Source organism: Malaclemys terrapin, chromosome 7 (assembly GCF_027887155.1).
Source record: "Malaclemys terrapin pileata isolate rMalTer1 chromosome 7, rMalTer1.hap1, whole genome shotgun sequence".
Classification (NCBI taxonomy): domain Eukaryota; kingdom Metazoa; phylum Chordata; order Testudines; family Emydidae; genus Malaclemys; species Malaclemys terrapin.
The window spans coordinates 30,680,862-30,698,362 of record NC_071511.1 but is presented as its reverse complement, the minus strand read 5'-3'; the positions used below and the strand labels follow the sequence as shown (position 1 = coordinate 30,698,362).

Sequence of the window (17,501 nt, the reverse complement as noted above, 5' to 3'; positions counted from 1 at the left end):
ACAGGGCACACTCCCCCCACTGAACACCTGTTGGCATTCTGCTCCTATTCATCCCCCTCATACATTCTTGCCACCTGCTTGATTAGCCCCTGAATGAACTTAAATCCTTTCTGAACCTTTGGCCTCTAATGGAATAATGTGGCCATGAATTCCACTGCCTATGTGTTTTCACTATGTGCTGCTCAGTGGGGCAGAGGAAAATTCATAGGGAGACTCCCTTTCTTTTCCCTTTGTGTTCCAATAGTTGCTGTCTGTCCTGTGGATTAATAAAGGGGTGCCCCCCCTGGGGCCAGGCATTGCCATCCCCCTGGGTTGAGCTAGGATGCCCTGTTGTGCTGGGTGCTGCACAAACCATAACTGAGATCAGGGTCCCTATAGTACTAGGTGCTTCAGCTACAAAGTGAAAGACAGTCCCAACTAGGAAGGGCCTACATGCTGCCCACAGCAGTGTGGGCGTTACTCTAAAGCAATCCCAGGGACGCAGCAGGTGCCTGAGTTGCCATTGGGCCCTGATGCGAAGGACTTCCTGCTCAAGGCAAACAAAATGCAGAGCCCTGGAGCTGTTGAGCAAACTGCTGGGCGGGCTGAGAGGAAGTGAGGGGGGGGGGGGGCACGTAAGGGAAACGCCTTGGGCTAGAGCAACGGGCTGGAGTGATTTGACAGCAGGCACGCTGGGGAGGGATACAGAGCCCAGGCTGGATCCCTATCGGTGCTAGTTGAGCTAACCGCTCCAGGAGCGTCGGAGAGAGTCCACACCTGGAACGGTAAGGGGCTGGCTGCATGGTGGGGCTGGGGGTGGAAGGTTCCACTTTACAGTGCCTTGGCAGGTCCCACTCCATCTATCCCCCCACACGAGTTTGCCACGTGCCCTTATGCACAATTCTCCACTGAAGTGGAAGAGGGGACCCCATTTTGGGTGGGGGTTGGGGACCGGCTGCATGGAGGTGTGATTTAGCTAGACACATGGCACTTCCTACCCAGCCATGGGAGAATTCCTTGTGGGTAGCTGAAAGGATGGGGGGGGGGCTGTCCCTGGGGCCAGGCCTCACTCTTTGGGTGCCTGGCTCTCTACTCTACTTCTGGGGCTCCTGGCATTTACCCACCTGCTGATTTGTATCAGCCCTTGTGGCCTTCAGCTATGAGCTAGGGATCAGGGGTAAACTGTGACTGTGTATCAACCTGGGGGATGGAGGGTCAGGATCCCTGGGTTCTGTTGCCAGCTCTTGTTGGGGAGTGAGAAGTAATGAGTTGGGAAGGATTGGTGGTGTGTGCCCCCGCCCCCATGGTCAGCAATGGGCCCAGGAGTCCTGATTCTCAGTCCTTCCTGCTCTAACCCACTAGACCCCACTTCCCTCCCAGTGTTGGGGATAGAACTCATGAGTCCTGACGCTAGCTCTCTGGCCTGATCAGCTGTTTGCAGGACAGACTCCCCGGGGCCCACCCAGCACCACCTCACTCCTGCCAGGACTGGGATTCCTTGGCTCCCATCTAGCCTGGGATCCTGTGCCCTGCAGTCCCCGAGCACAACACTGGGCCAGCCTAGTGCTGCGGTATGGGAGCAGTGGTCCAGCTATTTCTGCCTCCCCCCTGTGCTTTGGAGGAAGGCAAATCCTCTCCCTCCGTGTAATGGGCAGGGGTGGGATGTGTCCCTTGCTGAACTGTGGGGTCGTTCTCACCCCTTCATCCCCTTGTACCACCCCAGCGCTACTGACCCACTGACATACAGAGAGAAAAAGGGACAAGCCTCCCCCCCACCCTTGTTACACTGACCATTGAAGTTGAGGATAGAACCCAGGAGTCCTGACTGTCAGCCCCCCTGGTCTAACCCCCTAGACCCTGCTCCCCTTCCAGAGGTGTGCACAAAACTCCCGTATCCTGTCTCCCTTGTGACCCTTGTGCTGCACTGGTTCCAGGGCTCGCCATGGCCGGGCTGAAGACAGCGAGCGGGGATTACATCGATTCCTCCTGGGAGCTGAACGTGGCTGTGGAGGAGCTGGGGCCTGAGGCCGAGCCCCTCACCCTGCGAGTCACCGGAGATGTGCACATTGGGGGCGTCATGCTGCAGATTGTGGATAAGATCAGTAAGTATGGGGTCCCCCTGCTGCTGTGGGTTACATGGAGGGGTGTCCTCTCCCATTAAATCCTCTCCCCACTTTACACGCTTCTCCCCACAATGGGTGAGCCCCTGCATGGATGTTCTGTCCCTTTAAATCTCCCTGCCGCACTTCCCCCTCCAGTAGCCACCAACTTCCTGCTGTGGGATTCCCAGCATCACCCATCTTAGCATCAGAGAGGAGGGTTCCCCAACCCTCTACCCTAGGGCACCTCAAATTCCCACTCCCCCCCAGCCCAGAGCTGGGAATGGAACTCAGGACTCCTGACTCCCAGCCCCCTGCTCTAACCACTAGACCCCAATCCCTGCTGTTCCTGCCAGTCTCTCACATGATGCAGGCTGAGTCATGGCCCTGATGCAAGGAAGTAACTCCGAATCGCCCAGTTCCACCCTCAGTTCCTGTCTCTCCCCTCCTACTCTGTGCAGGATCAGGGTCTGGCTGGGGCACTGCCTCCCCGATTACCCCAGAATTGCCCTCTGTGTCAGGGAGACAAGCACCTGCCATCTGTGGGGGTGGGCCAACCCTGGAACGCCTGGCTGGGCTCTAGTCTGCCCAGTTGTCTGTCCTTTAGGTGTTAGTGATCCATCCGTCCGTCTCCATCCGTCTGTCTCCACGTGTCTCCCTCTCCTGTACTCCCCTACAGTGTCTGCCCCCTGCCCCCCACTCCCCTAAGGTACCAGTGAGGGAGGTGCCTGGGGCCTGGTGGGAGGGGGGCCCAGGGACCAATCCAACAGGAAGTGACTCCTTATCTGCCCAGGACACAAGGTGGGCCTGTGCCATGTCTTCCTGTGGCCAGTCTATGTGGTATGGGGACCTTCCCCTGGCAGTGCCTGATAGCAGCTGTAGCTGCTGCTGCTGGAGACTGTGAGGCCCATACCCTGGATGGAGGCTGATAAGGGGTCAGCTAGCCAGAGCCTATGGCTATAAATAGCCTTCAGGGCTTGGGATTCTATTCCTGGCTCTGGGGGGGGAGGGGGGGTTAGTGAGTTAGAGAAGGGTGGGCTGCGAATCAGGACACCTGCATTCTTTTCCAACTCCAGGAGGGGAATGGGGCTTAGTGGTTAGCGTGGGGAAGCCAGGACCCTGCCCCAGTAACCATGGCTCTGGTTTAGACGTCTGTAGTTGTATTGTGTGTGGTTTGCACGGTTCAGCTCCTGGGGTTGCAGCATCCTCTTTATACTGGGAGCTACCTATTGCGTCCCACCCTGAGGTGGCACTGGCTGCATCTCAGTGCTGTGCGAGGGGTCCCTATATAAACAACCCCCATACCCCACCCCAGAGGTGGCTGCATCTCAGCACCAGACAAGGGGTCCCTGTGCAAACTACGGTGCTTTGCCCCCAGAGGTGAAGCAGAACTGGTCAGACCACGCTCTCTGGTGGGAGCAGAAGAAACTCTGGCTGCTCAAGACCAACTGGACCCTGGATAAGTACGGGCTGCAGGCAGACGCCCGTCTCCGGTACACACCTCAGCACAAGCCTGTGCGGCTGCAGCTGCCCAACCGGCGGATGATCCGTGTCCATGCCAGCTTCTCTGAGCCCGTCTTCCGTGCTGTGGCTGGCATCTGCCGGGTGCTGAGTGAGTGCCCAGGAGGGGGTGGGGCATAGACGGCCCGAGGGTGGAGAAGGATGCAGGGGTTAGACATTGAGGGTGAGCATCAGGGAGGAGCAGGCGTTTTGGAGGAGGGAAGGGCAAAGGTGCAGTGGGGTAGGGGTTGTGGAGGTGCTGGCGGGGGCAGTGCTTAAAGATGTCTAGAAAAAGTGCATGGGGAGTCATGACAAATCAGTGACATCACATCTACCTAGCTCCTGGGGCTCTTCTCCCCGTCTACCCCTTCCCAGGTGGGGAGTACGAGCATAGACAGGCCAGTGTCTGGGGTGAGGAGGTGACCCAGGGAGCGGTAAGGGGAGGAGCAGGGTACTCTGGGAGGAGCAGGGGTCGGGAAGGTGTGCAGGGGGAGAGGAGTGCAGGGAGGTACAAGGGGGTGAGGGGAGGGGTTGGGAGTGAGGAAAAGTAGGGAGAAAAGCCTGGGTGGGCACGGGGAGGAGGAATGGGACTTTTGGGAAAGAGGGGCAGGGGCCCAGACAGATGGAATGAGGAGGAGCTGGGGGAAGGCCCCCTTACTGGGGAGCTCTCTCACCCCGTGTCCTCTCCCGCCAGGTATCCGGCATGCCGAGGAGCTTTCACTGCTGCGGGCGCCTGAGGAGAAGAACAAAAAGAAGCGGAAGGGGCCGGCGCTGGGGACAGAGGATGAGTTTGACCTAAGCGGGGTGGTGCTGCCAGCCAGTGAGTACGGATGAGGGGGGTGGGCAGGGGCGTGTGAGTGCGCTCTCCTGCAAGTGCTGGGGTGAGCGTGCATGCTAGTGCACTAGTGTGAGTGCCTGTGAGAGTGCCCTCATGTACTTGTGCCAGAGGGTACATGCACTAGTGAGCACGAGGACTGGTGTGAGAGGCTGCCCTGCTGTGTGTGCCCCCGCGGTGTGCGTCTGCCTGGGCGCCGCTAACCCGCCTTGTGCACAGAGCAGAAGCCCTCCCTTTTCCCACAGGTGCGGAGCAGCAGCCGTTCCGGGGGATGCCGGCCCATTTCTCGGATAGCCCCGCCACTGAGGCCTGTTATCGGATGCTGTCAGTGAGCTGGACTGGCCTGACCCCCGAGCACGTACTGAAGATGCCTCGGCCCAGCAACCTCGTGGAGAAGGCCCAGATCAACAGCCGGTGAGAGGAGCTGCGGGTTGGGATTGAGGGGCACTGGGAGAACTGACAGGGAGGGGGCAGACAGCTGCTCCTGATGGCCCTGTGCCTGGGGGCAGCACCACAGCTGGGTCCCGTCATGGATTCCAGGGCGTTCTGTACCCCCAGCCTTTATACCATCACCTCTAACGGCGCCCGGGCGTGCCGGGCCATGGAGTTAGGATGAGCCCACGACTCCAGCACGCCTAGGTGGGGCCTGGGCTCCAGCCCCCCATGTCTCTCTGTATCTCCCCAGTGGTTTCTCTGTGTTCAGTTCCCTGCAGTGACCCAGTGCAGCCTGTTCAGAGCAAGCCAGCGTTTTCTAGTCCCCTGGAATCCAGCATCATGGGGTTCTTAGTTCAACACAGAAAGCCAGGCTCAGCCCGGAGTCCATGCTGGCAGCCACCTGTCCCGTTCCCTAGGCTCCTGCCAGGCTTCCCTGTCTTCTGTCCGTGATCTCACTCCTAGACCAGGGTGGAGTGTTACCCTTAGTATCCAAGAGTGAACCCTCCCTCGCACACCGCCTGCACGAGCTCTTGGCGGGCACCCCACGCTGGTCAGACCTTCCGTCCTTACAGCGACAGGGCACGGGGAGAGCTGACCCTGACTTGCCTTATGAGTGCTATATGGTCAGCCCAGTTCCTAGCCCAGGCCTGACTGGCAGAGCTTCCCACAACTGCTGCTGGGGGATGCAGCTTCTCCCACGTGGGAGAGCTAGGCTGGTGGAAACACTCTCTAGCTACGGTGGCCAAAGCCCTTCCATGCTGGGATCAGGGCATCAGCACGAGGGCTCACGCTGTGCGGGGACACTGCCCTCTCCCTCCCACCCCAGCCCACAGAGGTCACACATGCTGGGGTCACACATGTTCAGCCTCCCTTGGCTGGCCAGTGGGGGTCCCGGTATCACTCCAAGGTTCCCTCCCTAGGGACAGTTCTTGATGGTGCATTCTTCCCCCACCCCCAAGCTAGAGAGACCCACAGCCATCCTGTCTCCCCTGCCCTAGATGGGAAGGTAACCCCTTCCCGCCCAGTGGGTGGCAATCCCAAGTGGGTGGGGAAACTGAGTCATGCCTGTTCTTACAAATATGACAATTCCCATGTTCCCCTCCAGGTGGCTGAGCTCCTCGCGGTCACTGATGCAGCAGGATGTGCTGGAGAACGAGCAGCTCTGGCTGCGGTTCAAATATTACAACTTCTTTGACCTGGAGCCCAAGGTAGGACCTCCCTGTGCCTCCTCCTCCCGGGCTCTCCGGTCCATCCTTCACTCCCCAAACACAGCCAGCCTGTCCTGGTTACTTCATGCGGGAGCCGAAGGAGGGACCCCCAACCCCTACCACACTCCATTGCCTCTCCCCAGACTCTCCCTTCCTCCCTCAAACCTACCCTGACTTTTTGGATCTGGAGCCCAGGACCCCCTCCCCCCCGACCCAACTCTCCTCCAGACCCCTGTTCCACCCCCTTCCCTGCTACTCCCCCTTAATTTCCCCCATTGACCCCTAACCCCCGTCCACCTTTCCTGTCCCCTGTGCTGCAGTATGATGCGGTGCGCATCACCCAGCTGTATGAGCAGGCGCGCTGGGCCGTGCTGCTGGAGGAGACCGAAAGCACCGAGGAGGAGATGATGGTCTTCGCTGCCCTGCAGGTACTGGAACTCCACCCACCCCCAGACCCTCCCCCCCTTCCCCTGCTTCCCCCAGCTAGGCCGGGATCCACCTCCCGCTGCTGGGCTGGGATCCAGACCCACCTACCAGGGATCCCCCCCAACAGTCAAGCTGGGATCCATCCCCTTCCCCCCTTCACATGAAGCACCCGCAGATAGCCAGGATCCATCCTTTCCCCCGCCATGGAACACCCGCCAACCCACAGTCAGGCTGGGATCTATCTTCCCCAGAGCTCGTCCAGTGGGGCCAGGATTAACCATCTCTGGAGCCGTCCCACCCAGCTGGGCTGGGATCCATCTGTCCCCCAAGCACTCCCACCTAGTGGGGATCTTGCCCCTCCCTCCTACAGGGCACCCCTACCCAATATATTTCCACACCCCACCCCCAGCTGGGCTGGGGTCTGTCTTCCCCAGAGCTCACCGAGTGGGGCCAGGGCTAACTACCCCTGGAGCTCTCCCACCCGGGTGAACAAGGATCCATTCCTCCAGGTCAAGCCAGTGAGTCAGTCCCATGTGGGGGCTATCTGGGTGGGTGGGGTGAAGATCTCCCTCTCCCTTCTCCCCAACTAACCTGCCTCCCCCTGCCCTCCAGTATCACATCAACAAGCTCTCCCTGAGTGCTGACCCCACAGAGCCAGCTGGGGAGCAAGGCATGGATGACCTGGACTCAGCCCTGTCCAACCTCCAGGTCAAGCTGGAGGGGGGGACATCAACCTCGGAAATGCTGGTAAGGGGGGCATGGGGGCGTGAAGGGCACCAGCAGAGCTGGGCGGGGGGGGGGGGGGGGGGCGGCTAGGTTGGAATATCAGGAGGCTGCAGGATTGAGCGGCATCGGGGGGCTGGGCTGGAGTAGCAGCGGGTGACTGTGTCTTGGTCTCCTGGCAGGAAAATCTCACCACCATCCCTGAGCTGAAGGATTATCTCCGGATATTCAGGTGAGCCCCAGACTCTTTCATCCTCACTATGGGGGCAGGGGCTGGAAGTCAGGATTCCTGGGTTCTACCCCTGCTCTGGGAGCAACGTGGGATATAGTGCTCAGTTCCAATAACATGCCTGACTTCATCCCCCAAGCTGTCCTCTTGCACCTGCCCCATGTCACGGCTCAGGGTCCAAGGGGGACTGTGTGTGTCTCCCATACTTGGGGGGTGCCCGACTGTGCCCCTTCCACCTTGGCACTGACGCCCTCCTCCATAGGCCCCGCAAGCTGACGCTCAAGGGCTACAAGCAGCACTGGGTGGTGTTCAAAGAGACCTCCATCTCCTACTACAAGAGCCGTGAGGAGGCGCTGGGTGAGCCCGTGCAGCAGCTCAATCTCAAGGGTGAGTACGGCATCCCTTCCCCCAGCATGTCTTCTCCCGCACACTCTCCCGATCAGACTGATGGGCTCATCCAGCCCGCTGTGTCCCAGCTCGCACAAAGCCTGCTGCTTCAGAGAGCTGAGTGTAAGCCTTCCCTCAACACTGAGCTCCCCTCACCAGGCGATGCTGGGCGGGATTCCCCCCATGTATATTCCACCTGCAGCACGAGGGTCTCTTGCCATCAGCACCCAGGGTGCAAGGGAATCCCTTTCCCTAGAGAAACGTCAAATCCGCTCTATTCCAACCTCCTGGGCCTTTTGCACTCCAGTAGCAGGGAGTTCCACTGTTTAACTGAAAGGAAAAGGACGGGATTTTCTTTTCTGGCCCCTGCCATTCGCAGCCAGCCACTGGTCTCTGGCATCAACTAACAGCCAGATCTAATCTCCCTAAAGCTGTGGCCTCCCTAAAACTCCTGTAGCAAGTAGTTCCATAGGTCAACACAGAGGCGAGAGATTGTCCCCCAACCCCATGGGATTTTGAGGTGTTTTTGCAGCCACAATAAAGCATTTTAATCACCAGATACGCTGCATTCCACTCCCCCCACCCCCAATTTCAGGCTGTGAGGTGGTACCGGATGTCAACATCTCAGGCCAAAAGTTCTGCATCAGACTGCTGGTGCCATCTCCGGAGGGGATGAGCGAGGTGTACCTGCGCTGTGAGGACGTGAGTTGGAGGGCAGCAGTGGGATTGGACTGTGGGGTGGGTGGGTGCCATGGGATTATACCCTAGGGAGTCACATTGGAGGATGCATTTGGGATGTACCATGTAGGAAGAGGGTTGTGGGGAGTGAGAGGGCAGTGGGATTACACCATAAAGGGAGGGCTGTGGTGGGGCTATACTGGGGGAAGGGGCTGTGAATTGGTGGGTGAATGGGATTATCCTCTAGAAAGGGGCTGCAGGCTCTGTACTGCTGGGGTCTGGCTACTGAGATGTATTGCAGCGGTGGTCTCAGCTGAGGGTCTCTAGTGCCTCCCCCTCCTTTAACCCCCTCCCTTCCTTTCTCTTCCCTCCCCCCACACCCCTCCGCAGGAGCAGCAGTATGCCCACTGGATGGCAGGGTGCCGGCTGGCAGCCAAGGGCCGGACCATGGCAGACAGCACGTATCAGTCTGAGGTGCAGAACATCCTGTCCTTCCTGCAGCTGCAGAGAGCCAGTCCTGACGTGCCCGCGACCCCTGATGCCGAGGCCATGGGCACCCAGTGGCTGGTGTCCCCCCGCTACCAGAAGAAATTCAAGCCGAAACAGGTAGGTGGGGGTTGGGGCAGCAACCCCAACTGAGCTCCCTGCCCCACTCCCTGAAGCAAAGGGTGGCCCCAGGATGGAGTCAAACTGACTGCAAGAGGAGACATCCCCTATGGAGCCCCACCTCTAGCACAGCTCCCCCTAATGGGGACGGCACTGACTGCGAGGGCAGAACCCCCTCTGCTGAGCCCCCCACCCTGCCCTGCTCCTTGCAGCACAGCGCCCCCTTCCGCTGCACTTGGGTAATGGGGCCAGCAATGACTGTGAGGTGGTGAGGGGAGCACCCCCCCCACCATTCTCCCGGGAGGTCTCCCATCCAAGCAGTGATCAGGCCTGGAACACAGTGAAACACTGACCCATGTTTCCTGCCCACAGTTAACCCCGCGCATCCTGGAAGCCCATCAGAACGTGGCCCAGCTCTCACTCACCGAGGCCAAGATGAGGTTTATCCAGGCCTGGCAGTCGCTGCCTGATTTCGGCATCTCCTACTTTGTGGTCAGGTGAGGCACCCCGCCCCACAGAGCCAAGGGTAGAACCCAGGAGTCCTGACTCCTTCCCCTCCCCCCCGTTCTAACCACTGGACCCCACTTCACTCACCTACAGAGCCAGGGATAGAACCCAGAAGTCCTGACGTCCAGTCCTTCCACTCCATCCCCAACCCACTCAACCTCACTCCTCTCCCCACTGAGCTGGGGATAGAAACCAGGAGTCCTGACCCCCAGCTCCTCCTGCTGTAATCCATACACTGCTGTCCCCCACCCCCAAACTGCAATACGACCCAGGAGTCCTGACCCCCCAACCCCTCCATGCTCCGCAGGTTCAAGGGCAGTAGGAAGGATGAGATCCTGGGCATCGCCAATAATCGTCTGATCCGAATCGACCTGGCCGTGGGAGACGTGGTGAAGACTTGGCGGTACAGCAACATGCGCCAGTGGAATGTCAACTGGGACATCCGTCAGGTCAGTGCAGGGAAGAGGGTGCGGGGCCTATAAGGAGCATGCCAAGCCATTATGGAATCTGGCACAGGGAGAGCAGGTGTAGGGGAATGCCCTAGGAGACACAATTGTATTGGGTCATCTTCTCCTCTCCAGTGCCCGTGGAGGCTGGGCTCCAGGACTCCTAGAGTCTCTTGCCTGGCTCTGGGAGGCGAGTGGGTCTACAAAATCACAGAAATGTAGGGCTGGAAGGGACCTTGAGAGGTCACCAAGTCCTGCCCACTGTGCTGAGGCAAGACCAATAAACCTCCACCATCCCTGACAAGTGTTTGTCGAACCTGTTCTTAAAACTTCCAGTGATGAGGATTCCACAACCTCCCTTGGAAGCCTGTCACAGAGCTTAACTGCCCTTAGTCAGAAAGTTTTTCCCTAATGTCTGACCTGAGTCTCCCTTGCTGCAGATTAAGGATGATTTCTTATTCTGCCTTCAGGGACCATGGCGAACAATTAATCACCATTCTCTTTGTAGTAGCCTTTAGCATATTGGAAGACTATTAGCGGGTCCCCTCTGTCTTCTTTTCTCATAACTAAACAAGCCCAGTGTTTTTAACCTTTCCTCCTAGGTCAGGGTTTCTAAACCTTTTATCATTTCCGTAGCTCTGCTCTGGACTCTCTCCAGTTTGTTCCCATCTTTCCTAAAGTGTACTGCCAAGAACTGGGTACAGTACTGCAGCTGAGGCCTCCTCAGTGCCAAGTAGAGAAGGACAATTATTTCCCATATTTTACATGCAACACTCTTGCGACACCCCAGAATATTAGCCATTTCTGCAGCTGCTGACTCACATTCAATGTGTGATCCATTGTGATCCTCGCATCCTTTTCAGCAATATTGCTACATAGTTCAAGAACAGCCTCTCCCCTTGTGGGTTACAAGACTAGGTGCACCAGGAAGCAGCCATTTACGGGGGGGGGGTGTCTCATCTCTGCATCCCCATTCTGAGGTGACATTTACCCAGTCAATATGAGGATAGTTGAAATCACCCATTACTACTGTGATTTCTGGTTTTGTAGCCCCTGAAGCCTCCATTAGCATTTCACAATCACGGTCACTCTCGTGGTCAGTAGTATATTCCTACTGCAATCCTCTTATTATTCAAGCTTGGAATTTCTACCCAGAGAGATTTTACAGTAGTTTGATTCATTGAAGGTTTTCCCTTTTATTTTTATTTTTTTAAAACATGTAGTGCCACCTCACCCCCACCAGCATGACCTACTGTCATTCCTATATATTTCATACCTTGGTATTACCATGTCCCATTGATTAGCCTCATTTCACCAAGTTTCTGTAATGTCTATTATACCAATATCCTCATTTAATGCCAGGCACTCGAGTTCACCCATCTTAGTATTTAGCCTTCTAGCATTAGTATGTAAGCCCTTGTACATTTTCTCAATATTTAGTTGCTTGCCTTCATGTGTTATGTTTAAATGAGAGTCGTATGTTTGACCGTTCCTTACTAGCTCCTGTCTGTACTTTACCAACTTCTTTCCTATCCTCCATCTTAAGATACTGAGTTTGCCCTTGAATAAATTCATCCCTAAGGAATGTCGCTGCTGAGCCATATGCTCCTCCACACCTGTCTGCTTACCTCCAGCTCTTGGTTTAAAAACTCCTCTACAGCCTTTTTAATTTTGCATGCCAGTAGTCTGGTTCCATTTTGGTTAAGGTGGAGTCCATTCTCCCCCGGTACAAGCTACTTCTTCCCCAAAAGGTTCCCCAGTTCCTAACAACACTAAAAGGTGGGAGTCAGGACTCCTGTGTTCTTTTCCCCAACCAGCCCCTCACTACCGTCCTCTCTCCCAGGTGGCGATTGAATTTGATGAGCACATCAATGTGGCATTCAGCAGCGTGTCGGCCGGGTGCAATATCGTGCACGAGTACATCGGGGGGTACATCTTCCTGTCCACCCGCTCCACCGACAAGGGCCGGGGCCTCGACGAGGAGCTTTTCTACAAGCTGACAGGGGGCCACGAGGCCCTGTGAGCACTCAGCACTGCTCCCATCTCCTGCTGGGTACCAGGGGGCAACAGGGAGGGGGGAGAGCTGGGGCCAACATTGGCCCCACCTACAGGGAGGGAGCAGCCATCTGTACAATGGACCCCTCACCCACCCATCACAACCACCTACCCTCCTATCCCCAACACACCCACCCTCCTCCCCATACAGAACTTAACCAGCCCACCAATCCCTACACACACATTCCCAAGCCCCTCCCCCATGCACCAAAACCCCAGCCTCCACGTTTCCATACACACCCAGCTAACCAACCCAGCCTCCCCAACACCTACCCCCCTCAAATTCCCTACACACAAGGCCCCAACACCACCCCTCAATGGCCTACACAACTCCAGCCCAAGCCACCCCTTAATCCACCCATCCCTTCTCGTGTCCCCTGCCACCCCAGCACTCCTGCATGTCCTCTATGGAAAGGGGAATACAGGTCCCCAGCCAGCACCCCCTACCCCAGCAGTGTGTGTGTGTGTGTGTCTGTGTGTGTTTGCGGGGAGGTGGGGAGTGCGGCAAATCCAGCAGAGAGATGGTTAAAGAGGCTGCAGCAGATGGAACAATAGGGATGTTATTTTACACTGCTCTCTCCTGCCCTGGTTCTCCTCTATGTCATGACCCTGGAGCCGGCTCGGCCCTGTGGGGGTCACTTGAGGGGTAGCAGATGCCCTGAAAGAGAGAAGAATAATACAGAAAGGTGTTGGCAGCAGCTGGCTTTCCTGCACCCACCTGCCCTCGCCAACCATGCCAGGGAATGACAGGACCCTCCACCCCACACCGGCCCATGGACACTTCTCTGCCACTCCCTGGGAGAGGATCAAAGCCACGGCTACTTGGATTCTGCCACGAGTTGCCAGCCAGGCATGTCGGCTGGGACTGCAAACACAGAGTAATAAACCAAGCTCTCACTATGTTGGGCAGGTCTGTGACTCTGTGGAAGGGTGGGAATTGCTCCCCGGACTCCAAGGTTCTATCCCCAATGTGGGAAGGGGAGTGGAAATTAGTGGGTTAGAGCAGGGGGAGTGGGAGTCAGGACTGCTGGGTCCTACTCCTCACTTGCTATATGACTTTGGACAAGTCCCTTCCCCTCTTTCTAGTGGGTGGGGCTCATGGGATGATGGAATGGTCAGAGACTGTCCTACCCCCAGTGCCAAGCCCCCCCAGAAGGTAGGAGGCAGGGTGGGGGAGACTCTTACTGTCAGGCCGGAGCTGCAGGACTCTCTGGAAGTACTGGGGAGGCAGGAGGCCTTCGGCATCACCCGGTGTGAGGATGACACCATTAGCTGAGCGATAGAACTTGATCCCATCTGCAGGGGGAAGCAACACACAGGGTCATGGGAACCAGGACACCTGGAGTCTATCCTCCACTCAGGGCGGGGACTGGGGTTGAGTGGTTAGAGGAGGGGGCTGGGAGCCAGGACTCCTGGGTTCTGCTGCTGAGAAGATAGGTGCCTCAGTTGGAAGGGTTAAGGAAACTTCTTGGTTTCCACCAGAGACTCTCACCCCCACCCCATTCCCCTTACTCACCTGCCAGCGCCTGGGGCCCATTGATCACTATAGCCACATCACAGTCCTGCCTCATCCCTGTGGATCAATAGTCAAAGAGGTGGTCAAAAGCGGGCTATGGGGAGCAACTCCTAGACCCACCCACATCCCCCCAGCTGACTGGGCTTTGTACACAGAACCACCAGTGTCCCTCGGGATCATAGCCCCTCCATCCCCAAAGAAAGCTCCCCACTACTGCACCAGGGACAGGGGGGGCAGGACTCCTGGGTTCTCTCCCCAGTACAACGTGCACACTCACCGCTGAGGACATGTCCATCCCCGGGCAGCCCAGGTGCTAGGTGGATATGGTTGCGCCCCATGCGGGAAAGGCCCCCCTGGCAGATGGCCGGCCAGTGTCGCAGGTAAGTGCCATGGGCCATGGTCTGGGGTAGGGCTGTGGGCTCCAGCAGTGGGATCAGCTCTAGCTCTGACACCTGCTAGTGAGGGATTGCAGGGATATCACAATGGTGCTTCTGGCCTAGAGTCCCTTTTTGTGCTCCCCTTAGCCCCCATTCTCTTGCCCCTTCTTATGTCCAAGGTGCCCCTGCCCCCCATCCCCTGAAGCAACGTTCCTGTCCTTCCCCCTGACTCCTCATCCTGGGAGAATGAGGATCCTGCTCTGACCCATCCCGCGTGCTCTGGGACCCCAGGTTGTAGGATTCCCACTGCCCACTCCACTCAGTTCCCCCCACGCTTCCCCAGAAGAGGGGTCCCTCTCTGCTACCCACCACCCCTCCCCCAGCACCTGCAGTGAGTGCCCCTGGTTGGCACGGATCTGCAAGTGCCCGTCACTAGGGTGGGAGCGCAGGGCAAAGCGGCGCTTCTCGTTAGTCTCCACGACGTGTCGCACATCGGCCACAGAGACACCCCCAAAGCGGGGCAGGCTCAGCAGGGCAGCCACGTCTACGAACCCATCTAGGGAGGGGAGACAGATAAGACCAGCTAGGCAGAGACCTACCCCCTCCACGCACTCTGATGGGCTAGGCTGAAACCTGGCCCTTCCCCACACCCCAATGGGCTAGGACGAGACCTGCTGCTCACCCCCTCACTTGTCCTCTCCCACCCCCACAATGGGCTAGGCTGAGACTTGCCCCATCTCCACACCTCGAGGGGCTAGGCAGAGACCTGCCCCCCTTGCTTACCCTGTCCCCATCCCCACACCCCAACCCCCCTGCCCCATTCATCCTGTCACATCCTCCCTGTCCCCACAATCAGCGAGGGTGAGACCTGCCCTCCGCATGCCCTACCTCATCCTCCCTCCTTGCACAACACCCCCACACCTACACCATTGTTCCCCCAACCAGCGAAGGTGAGATCTGCCCCTCCTTGCATGCTCTATCCCATTCCCGCACAACTGGCTAGGCCAAGATCTAAACCCCCTTTGCACCCCCAACCAGTGCGGCCGAGACTGACACCCCCTTGCAGCTCCTACTCATCCCTCCAACCTTCACTGGTAAGGCCTAGACCTAACCTGTCCTCACATGCTCTAACCCATCCCTCCCCTGATCTGATCTGATCTACCTCATCTCCCGCCCCAACTATGCCAAGGTCCATCTAACCCCATCATCTCCCTCTGCAATCCACTGGGGGTGGTTGAGGGAAAAGACCAGCTTGGCCTCCACAAGATGCCCTACCCCTTCCCACCCCTTCAGGCTCTCCTCACACCCAACCCAGGGCTGAAGAATCCCGGTGTCCTGGGGCAGTGCCCATCCATGGGCCCTCCAGCAGAGGGCAGGCCAGTTCATGTCAGCACACCCCTGTCCCCAATAACCTGCGGGGGCACACAGCCTCTGGAGCAGGGGGCTGGGCTGTTTAGTGCAATGAGTCTGTGGATCGCAGGCCCGGCCCTAGTCTCCTTCTCTATGCTCTCTCTCCCACCACCTCTCTGGGAACAGGAAGCACATGCACCAATACCAAGTGCCCCCCATGATGACCCCCCGAACTTTCAGGCCCCAGGGGCAGGTAGGAGAGCCAGGGATCCCATGTCAGCTATGGGGGGTTGTACCTAAGCAGAGGGTCCCCTGTCTCAGCCCTTTCTGCTGGGGTTCAGTAGCTTTCTCTCCATAGGAGAGATGCTGTCCTGAAGCTTGCCTGCAGGGCCAGGGGGAGCAGATGCGTGGGAGTATGGGTGCACTTACCAGCACCCATCTCCAGCCCCAGCTGGGCTGCTCCATGACGCAAAACATAGGACAAGGCTTTGGACAGACGGACATCCGGGTTCTGAAAAGAGAGATGGGGACAGAGAATGGAGAGAGTGGGAGGGGAGGGGGACTCATCCCAGAGGGAACCCCACATAACTCCTCCCCCTCCCCCCAGCAGCCTCAGTAGAAAGGGCTGAATGAGCCACTGGGAACTAGGACTCCTGGGTTCTATTTCCAACTCCGTTAGAGGAGAGGGGTCTAATGGGTTACAGTAAGGGGGCTGGGAGCCAGGACTCCTGGGTTCTATTCCCAACTCACTCCTAGGGAGGGGTTCCTGTCATCTCTTGCCAGCCCCACCCAACCAAGCCTGAACTGGAGGGGGGAACCCCTGCAAGAAGTCTGGCCATGGAGACAGGTGTCACCAGCTTAGCCATGGGAGAAGACTGGCTGGGGTTTAGAGTCAGGGGCAGGGGAGATTGTGACTGGCTCTAACCTGGTTCTGCTGCCTCTTTCGACTCCCAGATTTCCGGCTCCCTCTCCCAAGAGCCCTAGGGAGAGGCTGCTGAGATTCTGCCCCCCCTGGATCCATACTAGTCGTTCCCACCCTGCTCCTGTGCTCTGTACAGCCTCAGCCTCCCTAGAGTGCCCCCAGGCAGTTACCCTGTTCCCAGAACCCCTCCCCACCAATCCCACTCTCCTGTCTCCTCCTGTTCCCAGAACCCCCTCCCCACCAATCCCACTCTCCTGCCTCCTCCTGTTCCCAGAACCCCCTCCCCACCAATCCCACTCTCCTGCCCCCTCCCCCAGAGCCCCTCCCCCACCAATCCCACTCTCCTGCCCCCTCCCCCAGAGCCCCTCCCCCACCAATCCCACTCTCCTGCCCCCTCCCCCAGAGCTCCTGCCCCACCAATCCCACTCTCCTGCCCCTCCCCCAAACCCCCTTCCCCAGAGCCCCTTCCCCACCAATCCCACTCTCCTGCCCCCTCCCCCAGAGCCCCTCCCCCACCAATCCCACTCCCCAGCTCTCTCGCTCCCTTCCTCCTCTTTCTCAGCGGCCCCTTGCCTGGGGGCAGTTACCCAGTCCCAGACCAGACTGCCAGTCTCCCAGTAACCACAGCTGCAAACTGAACTCAACGGCTCCAGCCCCACCCACCAAGCATCATGGGCAAGTACGTGACCTGGAGGCCCAGCTTTGGGGCCGCAAAGGCCTCTGGGGGTTGTAGTCTTTCAGGTAGAACTGGCCAGCAGTGGGAGCCCATCTAGACCGGTATTCCAGCTCCTGCATGCGCCAGTGGCACTTGCCGGGAGCAGGGGAGAGGCTCCCCCTACTGGGCAAATGTGGAATAATCGGGGGGGGGGGGGGGTTCCTAGAAGCAGGGTTCATCTTCCATCCCTGCGTATGACTGTCTGTCTAGCCCCAGGCCCACCTATCTCAGCCAAACAGGGAATGTGGGGTAATAGCGCTTATTAGACCAACTTCCCTTGCTGCAATAGACAAGCTTTCACAGGGCTCTTCTTCAGGTCACTCTCCCCATCTGCTTGCCTGTCTGTCTATCCCCATACCCACCCATCCATCCCCCTCCACCACTGTCTCTCTGTCCATCCCCTTTTCCTCTCTACTCTGGGCTGGGTCTGGACCCTGCAGCAGGCCCAGCAGTGCTGCCTGGCCACACACGGTGGCGCCCCACATCCGCTTTGCAGGCAGCTCCAGCT

At 58.1% G+C, this 17,501-nt stretch overlaps 2 protein-coding genes across 3 annotated transcripts; one reads left to right on the top strand and one right to left on the bottom strand.

Moving 5' to 3' along the window:
* The first annotated feature begins 624 nt into the window (after positions 1–624).
* FERMT3 (FERM domain containing kindlin 3) lies at positions 625–13,013 on the top strand. Its single transcript, XM_054035418.1, has 15 exons — positions 625–764; positions 1,914–2,081; positions 3,457–3,690; positions 4,273–4,398; positions 4,659–4,827; positions 5,954–6,056; positions 6,377–6,484; positions 7,095–7,229; positions 7,388–7,437; positions 7,697–7,821; positions 8,417–8,523; positions 8,890–9,105; positions 9,478–9,602; positions 9,920–10,061; positions 11,902–13,013. The coding sequence occupies exons 2-15, from the start codon at positions 1,922–1,924 to the stop codon at positions 12,079–12,081; spliced, it is 1,980 nt and encodes a 659-aa protein (XP_053891393.1). The 5' UTR covers positions 625–764; positions 1,914–1,921; the 3' UTR covers positions 12,082–13,013.
* On the bottom strand, positions 12,658–16,498 carry TRPT1 (tRNA phosphotransferase 1). Of its 2 annotated transcripts, none has more exons than XM_054035419.1 (7): positions 16,282–16,498; positions 15,786–15,867; positions 14,393–14,562; positions 13,907–14,084; positions 13,630–13,686; positions 13,299–13,409; positions 12,658–12,771 (listed from the first exon to the last, which is right to left on the bottom strand). In XM_054035419.1, the coding sequence occupies exons 1-7, from the start codon at positions 16,375–16,377 to the stop codon at positions 12,749–12,751; spliced, it is 717 nt and encodes a 238-aa protein (XP_053891394.1). In that variant the 5' UTR covers positions 16,378–16,498; the 3' UTR covers positions 12,658–12,748. The 2 variants fall into 2 exon arrangements, with proteins under 2 accessions (XP_053891394.1, XP_053891395.1); XM_054035420.1 differs by having other exon boundaries at positions 13,907–14,081.
* Between the last annotated feature and the right edge of the window lie 1,003 nt (positions 16,499–17,501).